We start from the raw sequence: 10,640 nt of genomic DNA on the forward strand, positions 1-10,640 counted from the left end.
GGCTTCTCTCCTGAATCGGACGCCAGTGCTCACGCCGAACGATGGAGAGACTCCGTGACCTCCACGACCCGGTTGAAGCTGACCAGAACCCCTGATGAAGCCGTTTTTACCGATGTTTCTCTCAGCCTGGATACCGACGTGCGGTTGCGCTCGTTGACCAGGTACTTTACTTACTCCCCCGAAAACATCCGTCCTCATACGATCATTATTGTGTATATTACGATTGAAGTTGAGGTCCCAAGACGGTTGCCGATTCGGCCCACTTAGAGGTTGTGTTCCATGGAAGTTTATCGAGTTTTGGGGGTCGGCTTCTCTCCTGAATCGGAATATACCGCTAAGTTCGGAATTGTGAGATGAATAATCACTCGGCTCCAGATCACCATAAACACGAAGCAAATCTTCTTCATCGATTTTATGCAGAATGTTCAGTTGGCCGTTCAATTGTGGCTCAGATCCGGAAGCCACACTCGCGGTTTCGATGAGATCGTTGGACGTGTCTTCGTTGTCCAAGAGATATTTGTTAATAGTCGCATCGATCAACAGTTGCGGAACTTCCTCCTCATTTACGTTCGCGGCAATACTATTCTGAACATCAGTATCGCGACGATATGGCAGTGACTAAAAATTACATTCACGAGATTAAAATTTTATTTTCTACGTGTCTCTCGACAATTATTAAATTGTAACTTTTTGTTTTATTATAAATTTTAAACAATGACTGAATCGCAGTGTATAAAGTAATGCATTCTAGTACTAATGCATTCTGTATTGCATTGAAAATAAACTATATATAGTATTGAATTTAATAAATTATTTAATTTACTATACGTATATATATACTCACATACGAAGTAGACCATTGATATTTTTCGTTTTCAGCGATTGTGTACGCAACGACACATAATAGAACTATAACTGCAGCGTGCAGCTTCATTCTGAATACTAATTGAAAGACTCAATGGTAGTTCAGCGTCTCACGAACAGTAAACTTCTGTGCCGGTCTCGAAGAGGTTTCGCGCTTTTATGAGACATGCGGTCCACGCAATCGCCTCGCACGGGACTTCACCGCGTCTTTATTTTTACAACCGTATCTTTCGCTTTGTCGCGCGACGGCAGCTGCTACCGTCGACGTGTCTCCCGCCGTTCTCATTAAGGGAATCCCGTCTCGCGAATGGTAGTGAACTCTCGCGCCGATTGCGTAGCGAGAGCTATCTCTTGTGTTATTTTTCTTTTCGTTATCTCGCTGTGTCAAGAATATACATGATACGCAAAACTAAATACATTCGTATTTATCATATTGCACTGTTGCTCAAATATCATTTTTACACACTTTATGTTATCTAAATAGTCTAAAGAGAGAGATAAAAATATAAGAATGACCTTTAAGATAATAGGACGATTTTTTAGCAAAACTGCTACTTTCGGATTTAAAAGATATATTATGAAGATTGATAGGCCAATGTTATAAGAAGTATCGTGTATCCAATAATATATAAGTATGCGTATTTTATAAACAAAAAAGAAATACAGTTTGAGATTCTAAAAATATTTTTTTCAGAATAGTGAGAGAAACTCAATTATAAAAATCATACATATATATATATATACAAAGAGAATATTACAAGTTTTTTTTTTCATACGAAATCTTTACAATTTTACTATATTTCTAGTAATGCAGTCTAAACAGCAAGGTCTATCAAAAGAAAGTCTTACAAAATTCTATAGTAATTTTTGCTATAAAATTTTCTCCGAATATATGTATGTGCACGCTTAATTCTATTAATTGCATACCCACATTCTAATAAATTTACTCAATTTGTGGATCCAAATCTATTACTAAGATCTATTACTGAGATGAAGGAAATGCACGATTATTGCATTTTTACGTATAAATGATCGTATTTGTCATTTCATTAACGTTTACATTCGTCGTTGATGAATGAATAAAAATTGCTTCATGCAAAAATCATCCTACTATCTTAACAGTTATGCCGACGTGAATAAAGCGAAAAGATCCCGTAATAAAGTGACGTCATTTTCGAGGAAACGCAGGTGCGATTTGTGTGCGTTCGTTGTAAAGGAGCAAGTGTCAAGCGATATACACGTTCAGCGCTCGGATAGCGCGCGAGCATAGTCTTTTTGTCGCCAGGGTTCCCCGGCGATAATGACACGCGTGAGCTCAACTCTTAGGCGCACACTGGCTTCCTCTGGGTAATACCCAGACAGATAAGTGACGCAACGGGCACCCTCGGGAGAACCTAGGTATATCCCCGGGTGCGAAATGCGTATATAAGCAACCGAGATTGATCGAACAGGCACAGAAGTCACTCACTACTTCAACCGAGAGCATTCACGACCATCCCAGAAGAATAGTCGGTGTTCACGATGAAGCTACTAGTTTCACTGTTGGCCTTATCATGTGCTATCGCATATGCAAGCGCAAATTTACCTGGGGATCAAGCGCCGCCGCAATTGACCGGACCGGTTCTACCACATGTAAGTAATTACTAATATTCAAACGAGAGACTTTGCTATTAAAGTGATGAAATTCACTACGACCGTTCCAAACGGAAAATCACGCTTGAAAAATGATTATTATAATTTTTATTATAATTTATTATAATTTTTCTCGTCGACCCGGATTTTTATCAATGCGGAATCGCGGAAAACTAAAAGAAAAGACAGTTTTATCATTAATATGAATTTTGAATAATCGTGTACGGATAATATATCTTTTTTCACGATTAGATATCACTTTATCTGACGCTTAGCGTGGCAAATTATTGATGTGCGACAATAGATTCATTACAGCAATCGCACCGTAATTACCTCGCGCTTAACGTGACTCATAAAGAAACCTATTGCACTTGGGATTTCTGATTGGAATGGAATATCTTAGTTTAAAACCTTGACAGATACATGAATGAAGAAAAAAATTTATTTCGTGAATTTCAATGACAACTCAATTTTAAAAACTGCTGATCTTTTGCTTACAGACACCGCGATTTCCACGTGAAGCCGATCCCCAAAACTCAATAACCTTCCAAGGCTCCCAGCCCTTGTCTGGCCCACATCGTCAACCTACTTGGGACTTAAATTTCAACCGCAATATCGCAAATAATGACCGCAGTAGAACGGACATTTTTGGAGGAGTAGGAAAAGTACCTGGCCAACCAGTGCAACCACACATCGGTATCCAGACTGAGAGGAACTTCGGCAATAACGGTTTTATCAGAGGTTCTGGTCAACTTCAACCGGGTCGTGGAGGTCACGGAGTCTCTCCGTCGTTCGGCGTGACCGGTGGCTTCCGATTCAGGAGAGAAGCCGACCCCCAAAACTCGATAAACTTCCACGGAACACAGCCTCTAAGCGGGCCGAATAGGCAACCCACCTGGGACCTCAACTTCAATCGTAACATACACAACAATGGTCGTACAACGGCGGACGTTTTCGGAGGAGTGAGTAAAGTACCTGGACAACGAGCGCAACCGCATGTCGGTATCCAGGCTGAGAGAAACATCGGCAAAAACGGTTTTATCAGGGGTTCTGGTCAGCTTCAACCGGGTCGTGGAGGTCATGGAGTCTCTCCGTCGTTCGGCGTAAGCACTGGCGTCCGATTCAGGAGAGAAGCCAATCCCCAAAAAAATTCGATAAACTTCCACGGAACACAACCTCTAAGTGGGCCGAATAGGCAACCCACCTGGGACCTCAACTTCAATCGTAACATACACAATAATGATCGTATGAGGACGGATGTTTTCGGGGGAGTGAGTAAAGTACCTGGTCAACGAGCACAGCCGCACGTTGGTATCCAGGCTGAGAGAAACATCGGTAAAAACGGCTTCATCAGGGGTTCTGGTCAGCTTCAACCGGGTCGTGGAGGTCACGGAGTCTCTCCATCGTTCGGCGTGAGCACTGGCGTCCGATTCAGGAGAGAAGCCGATCCCCAAAACTCGATAAACTTCCAGGGAACACAGCCTCTAAGCGGACCGAATAGGCAACCCACCTGGGATCTCAACTTCAATCGTAACATACACAATAATGATCGTATGAGGACGGATGTTTTCGGAGGAGTGAGTAAAGTTCCTGGTCAACGAGCGCAACCGCACGTCGGTATCCAAGCTGAGAGGAATTTCGGCAATAACGGTTTCATCAGAGGTTCTGGCCAGCTTCAACCGGGTCGTGGAGGTCACGGAGTTTCTCCGTCGTTCGGCGTGACCGGTGGCTTCCGATTCAGGAGAGAAGCCGATCCCCAAAACTCGATAAACTTCCAGGGAACACAACCTCTAAGCGGGCCGAATCGGCAACCTACCTGGGACCTCAACTTCAATCGTAACATACACAATAATGATCGTATGAGGACGGATGTTTTCGGAGGAGTGAGTAAAGTACCTGGTCAACGAGCGCAACCGCACGTCGGTATCCAAGCTGAGAGGAACTTCGGCAATAACGGTTTTATCAGAGGTTCTGGCCAGCTTCAACCGGGTCGTGGAGGTCACGGAGTTTCTCCGTCGTTCGGCGTGACCGGTGGCTTCCGATTCAGGAGAGAAGCCGATCCCCAAAACTCGATAAACTTCCAGGGAACACAACCTCTAAGCGGGCCGAATCGGCAACCTACCTGGGACCTCAACTTCAATCGTAACATACACAATAATGATCGTATGAGGACGGATGTTTTCGGAGGAGTGAGTAAAGTACCTGGTCAACGAGCGCAACCGCACGTCGGTATCCAAGCTGAGAGGAACTTCGGCAATAACGGTTTTATCAGAGGTTCTGGCCAGCTTCAACCGGGTCGTGGAGGTCACGGAGTTTCTCCGTCGTTCGGCGTGACCGGTGGCTTCCGATTTAGGAGAGAAGCCGAGGATATCGAAGACGAAGATGACGCGGAGCTCATCGAAGAATAGGAAATCTCATTAAGGAGTATTAAGTCCCCTCTATATTTAAATCGGCTATGTACATATATATATATATATATATATATATATATATATATATATAATTTTATCAAAGATTCTAACTTATTCTCTTACTATTGGTATTATTAACGTTGCATTTGCATTTGTACCAACTGTGTACGATTGTTCGATTGTATTCACCTATATTTAAGACATGTTATTTATGACTTATGGAGGCTTTTATGTCCTTTTAACAGGCAGCATATATTATATAATACGTATACATTTTACGTATTTTATTTAAATAAATTATGTTTATTGGAAACTTTCTTGCATTTATATTTATGGTTCCGTACACATCCTGCAAACATCTTGAAACCTTCTTCCAATTTCGGAAGTTTGTACAAGTAAATTCGAGAAATTGTATTTCCGTTAATTAATTTTGACTCCTACTTGTAAAATAAACCGACGATCGTCGCGAGTGAAGAATAATGTCTCGGCAGACACTTGACCGTATCAAATTACGACTCGCATTACCGGCCGATATCTAATCTCGCGTGTAACTTAGCAGGTCCCGAGCTCTCCGGACGACAGGCGAATCCAATAAGTCTCGACAAGCGTGGCGAGGGCGCAGGGCTTTTTCGCGGGAGAGCCCGGGACATGACGATTAAACGTTTTCGCCTGCGCCAGGAACAGTAGTCATCCTGCACGTGGCCACTTTGACAATGGGGAGACAGTGTAGGGGGGGAGGTGCACCCCCCGCTGTCTAATAGCTGGGCATTAAATTTGTCAGTGATATTACCGGATGGGGTCGCCCTTGCCCTTCGTCCGGATCATGAATGGCACGGGACGACTGAAATATGCCGCTGTTCGTGCTTTTATCCCCTTCGCGACGCCGCGAAGGGGATGTGGCCCGAATAAATGCCGGACAATAGGAAGCGAGATGCAAAGACATCGCTCGAATGAACCCCCGCGTTTCGAGGTGTTGTTCTTTCTAGCCACGTGTGCCGTTTGAAAAACGAACGGTGATCCAGTCATTTGACGCTGATATGACGAAAAGAAATGCAAAAGGGATGTAATTACGGGTGTAAGAAGCGAGGAGAATTCTGGGAAGGGGATATCGAGAGTTGATCAGTTCACGTGTCCAAGATTTGCGAAATTCGGACATTTTGGAACATCAAAGTACACGCGCGAACGAACAAGCGTAAGAATTTCGGATATTGCATTTATCTCAAGGCGATTTCGGCGCATACCGCAAGGTAATCCCCAAAGAATAACTCGCGAGCTTGAAATCGCGAGAGAAATAACTTGCGAACAAGAGCAATCATTAACTCTCCGTCGTCCAAGCTGACTCGCTTCGAAGTATCTTTAGTAAGTAGCTTTCACCGCGGACGACGTGAATCACTTCGACGAGCGATTCGCTCCCAGATCGCCGAAGAAAAGACACCGCGGCCCGGGGATGCTGTAAATCGCGTTTTTTGACAGTTCGGCAGCGACGCTCTTTCGCCGACGAAAGGATATTGCCAGGAACGTCGAAATAGCAAATTAAGGAATTCCGAGACAGGCTACTTGCCTCTTTTCCACTTCCGCGGATCGTCCTTACCTTTCGCTTCGACCATATTTCTTCAGGATACGCACTCTCATATAAAGAAATCATAACAAGCTTCGTTTTAATTGCTCGATTATTGGCCGTTGTAAATATGTTGAATTCAATGTTCTTATTAAATAGCAGTACAAATATGTATCTTCTAATTATTATAATTACGTGATCTTTTTGGATGACAGTTGGATACGATGCTGAAAGACAAATCCGTGAGATATCTTTATTGTTGCAACAGAGACTAACAATATACTAATACATTTGTAACGCTGGTTTACCAACAAAAAATGCGAGTGACTTACAATCATAACCTTGTCGTCCTGCCAGGATTAATTAATCATAGCTCTCTCTGTCACTGTCTCTTATCAAAGTGCCCCCACTCAAAAAAAAAAAAAAAAAAAAAATCTGAAATTTAATATTTAGCGCGAAAGAGGACGACAAGGACTTTTGAAATTTAGGAAAAAAAAAGAAAAATAGATTTGGAGACACGGTTACGACTTTACCGATCATTTTTCTGTATGTTTTCTTTATTGCGTCGCTTTTTGCGCTTCGTTGCTACTCTTTATCCCTTGTTCCTTCTTCTGCTCCTCCTGCTCCAAGTATTTGTCCCATTTGTCTATTCGTGCCTCGATCTCCGCATCAGTCTCTGTAATTCTAAAAGAACACATTTCGATAATCACTTTAGTTACGTAACTCGTCTTTCATTTTCAAGTTCAACTTAATTTAATGGAATATTAACGTCGAGGAGTCTTACGTCGAGTAAGGTATCTGGTGCTGAATGAACATGCAGGCTTTACCAACATCGAATAAGTGACATGGATAACGCGAAGCGTGCTCAATTCACATGATAAGCGAGAAATGAGGACACTTTTCGAGGATGATTTATGCTCGGCCTCGCGACATGCTTATTCGCGCGGATATAATTTTGGACAACAAAAGAGAATGATTTCGATAAGTCTTAGGGATATCTGAATCCCGGTCAACTTGGATGTCTGCATCAGCTACCATCGGTAGTACCTATCCTGAAGCCGGTATAGTAGAAAGCGGCAATGCGAGAACTTACTTATACTTGGTCTTGCCGTCCCAGATCTCCGCCGAGATCTTCCTTTGGCTGAACCAACGACCGTTCAGAAGCTGCACGCAAGCCTGCGCCTCTGCCGGCTCTCGGAATGTGACCTGCGCTACACCCTCAGGATGTCTCTGCGAAGAAAACAGCGAGTCTTATGCAAGCCGTTTCGTTTTCTTTTTTCTTTTCCTAACGAAAAACTGACTATGATAGTAAATGTTGACACGGAAAGAAAATACGTGAAGAAATAAGTAAAGCTTACTATTTGAATTTTCTTATGCAGGATCTGCCGAGGATTGCTAGATCTATGGTAAATCTCGAAGAGATTTACTCAGAAATCCGTCCTAATGATATGTTCTCTTTCCGACTGTTCCCTCTGCCGATTTCTTCGTAGCTATCTCTCACATTTGTACGCGCAAAATCGATCATTTCATCCGATAAATTGAAATAAAAAAATATGCAAATATTTCGAGCGGACTCGTACTTTGTTCCTGACGTCAGTTATAATTCGACACGTCTCTCGGTCGAGTATAATTTTAACACGACATCTGCGGCCGGTTTCTTTTTCCTCTCATTTGCGGAAGGACGGCCCGAAATTCCACAAAATTATCAGCGGATTTCCTTTGATCCATCGCTTTAGCAAGCGTGTACTTTACACCAAGCACGACAGCAAAGGGCCATGACTCACCGAGAACACGGTGACAGTAACACGTGCTCGCACGAGCGAGAAAAAAACAGTAGTGGGATGCCTATGGTAAATTAGGTGACGGAAAATGAAGTTCCGCGCGTGGCTTTTGAAGTCGTTGCTATTTCTCGCACAACGACCAACATAAAAAGAAGAATACGACAGAATGGACATAGATGATGTTTCGTGGGTTATCGCTTTCTTAAAATTAGAGCGTGTGTTGCGACAATTACGGCATCGAGACGTGTTATAACATTCGACGACCCGTTCTCAACGGGTCGATAGTTAGACATTCAAATAAAATCTTATAGCTTAATTAAGTCGGTTATCAAGACAAACTGTCAACAAAAGAAATGGACAAGAAAATATCAGTATGGCACAAGTGTGACAACAAAAATACGCAGCAGACAGAGCAAAAAAAGAGAAAAACAAGGTGACACAGAGGGAAAAAGAAGGGGGAAAAGTCGACACGTCGTGCGCATGGAATGCACTTTGACATTGAATAGTTTCACGGCTGAGGCGCTGAGACTAGGAGTGTCTCTCGCCTCTCGCCAATTTATGGGACTAAGGGCATCCCCTTTCGGGGAGGCGTTTCTCCATTCTCGTCTATTCCGTGAAATTCGGCGGCTAAAAATACGGCGCGCGAAGGAAGCTCCTTCGGTTTAAAAGAGAAACGATTTCGGCGGTCGACAGTCTCGGGTTTTAGGTGTGTCAAGAGTCTGTGAGCGCGACCACGTTCGTAATATGCATACACGGCTTCTCGCTTGTCGGTGCCAAAAGGATCTATTAATCATAGGTCAGGGCTCACGGCACAATAGCACCTACGTAATCGCGCATGTCAAAGAAGGAAAGAGGAGTAAAAAGAAAAAGAGGAAAAACTTACGTCATAGATGATAACTTTCCTGACGTCACCACACTTCAGGCACTCTGATCGGATGTCTTGCTGATATTCCAAAAGCAGCTGGACTTCCTCGTCGAAATCTTCCGGCGTGAAAAGATTTTTTATGATGACGACTCTTTCGCACTTCAACGGCTCACCCCGCATACGCTCCGGTCGCCAATCGAACAGTCTGTAGGCACGGGAGAAAAGAGACACCGGGATGATGAGATGCCACGATAAAAGTCAACTGTGTTTAGACCGAACGAACAAGGAGTGCCCGATTCCTCGGGAGAGAACCCGTTTAAATCTATATATATAAATTCTCATTAGTAACTGCGATATTTGATGCTGTTAACGGTGTTTATCTACCGTTAACAACCGCGTGTGCATACGATCGCGAGCATCGGACCGGCCGCTGTGACTCCGCATCTGTCGATTCTCCGAGCTGCACGGAATCACGTCAATTCGTTGCTGTCATTATTGGAAGTGACATTTCTTAATGGCTAAAGATGCCGACAAACGTCGCTGATGCAGCACAAATTGTCGAGCAGCACGATCGAGAACGAGTCGTTAGCCGAGCCGAAATTTCGATTCAAGCCTGCGAATTCCGTCGAACTTCGAGTCGTTCGGAATTAACAATTTCGAGACGTCACATAAGCACCAGTTTTGGGTCGATTAAAATTTTCCTTGACAAAAATGATCGGCGAGTCAATAATCAAATTTAATCAATTGTCATATATAAAATCACAAATAATTTAATTGTTTGATAAAACTAATTATTCATCAATATGTATAATCAGTCACACATACACATCAAAGTTTGATTAATAATTAATTTCATCAATCGATAAAATTATTTGCGGTTTTATACGATTGATTTTGACAATTAATTAATTTTTATTTTGAATTTGCCGATTATTTTAGTCAAAGAAAACTTTAATTGATAATGCCTAATACACACTAAGAAAAAAGACAGTTGAATCTGCCTTCAATAAAATTGAATCTGTTGAATAAACTACCTATTGAATAAACTATATTTATTGAATAAATTATGCGTTAGTGCAACGAGTTGCGTTAATATATTATAATTACTGACTAAATCGCGATTATTGAATCAATTGATAATTCATCGTATAGCAATTATATTCAGTCGACTGAACATTTGCTTCGTTTGTTCAAGCAAAGTGTCTTATTAAGTCAACCACTCCTTTCTCTTAATGCACACACTGACAAACATATCATATTATAGAGAAGTAGAATAATGTGTTGTCTTTCATGTCAACGTTAAACTACTTACGTTGGAAATGCGTACACCTGATAACCTTCTCCGCGTCAAACAATACATAAACAAGGTGCTACGCGCACGTGCTGCATGACTTGTGTTTATATTGTATAAGAAACTCGTGTTGTCACAGGAAAGTAAGACTAAAGAAAGTGTTTCTCAATAATGTATCCGAAAGTAACAACACGAATATATATATATATATATATATATATATATATATATATATATA

The 10,640-nt window shown here is 42.2% G+C and overlaps 2 protein-coding genes across 7 annotated transcripts in view; one reads left to right on the forward strand and one right to left on the reverse strand.

Moving 5' to 3' along the window:
* LOC116845826 overlaps nt 1–5,220 on the forward strand; it is an 8,301-nt gene extending 3,081 nt beyond the window's left edge. Inside the window, exons 1-2 of one of the 2 annotated variants that reach the window (XM_032818961.1) lie at nt 2,305–2,496; nt 2,997–5,220. In XM_032818961.1, coding sequence (XP_032674852.1) covers nt 2,386–2,496; nt 2,997–4,904 — 2,019 coding nt within the window. In that variant the 5' untranslated portion in view covers nt 2,305–2,385 and the 3' untranslated portion in view covers nt 4,905–5,220. Of the gene's footprint in view, nt 1–2,304; nt 2,497–2,996 lie in introns of those variants that run through there. The other variant, XM_032818963.1, reaches the window with a different exon arrangement.
* Nucleotides 5,221–6,704: 1,484 nt separating this feature from the next.
* LOC116845785 (HIV Tat-specific factor 1 homolog) overlaps nt 6,705–10,640 on the reverse strand; it is a 28,966-nt gene continuing 25,030 nt past the window's right edge. For 4 of the 5 annotated variants that reach the window (XM_032818877.1, XM_032818875.1, XM_032818878.1 and 1 more), the window contains exons 5-7: nt 9,130–9,316; nt 7,559–7,695; nt 6,705–7,149 (exon numbers count right to left, since the gene is read on the reverse strand). In XM_032818877.1, the coding sequence (XP_032674768.1) occupies nt 7,023–7,149; nt 7,559–7,695; nt 9,130–9,316 (451 nt within the window). In that variant the 3' untranslated portion in view covers nt 6,705–7,022. The remainder of the gene's footprint in view (nt 7,150–7,558; nt 7,696–9,129; nt 9,317–10,640) is intronic. The other variant, XM_032818879.1, reaches the window with a different exon arrangement.

This window comes from Odontomachus brunneus, unplaced genomic scaffold (assembly GCF_010583005.1).
Source record: "Odontomachus brunneus isolate Ranch 3 - 2012 unplaced genomic scaffold, Obru_v1 Obru_scaffold_058, whole genome shotgun sequence".
NCBI classification, from domain to species: domain Eukaryota; kingdom Metazoa; phylum Arthropoda; class Insecta; order Hymenoptera; family Formicidae; genus Odontomachus; species Odontomachus brunneus.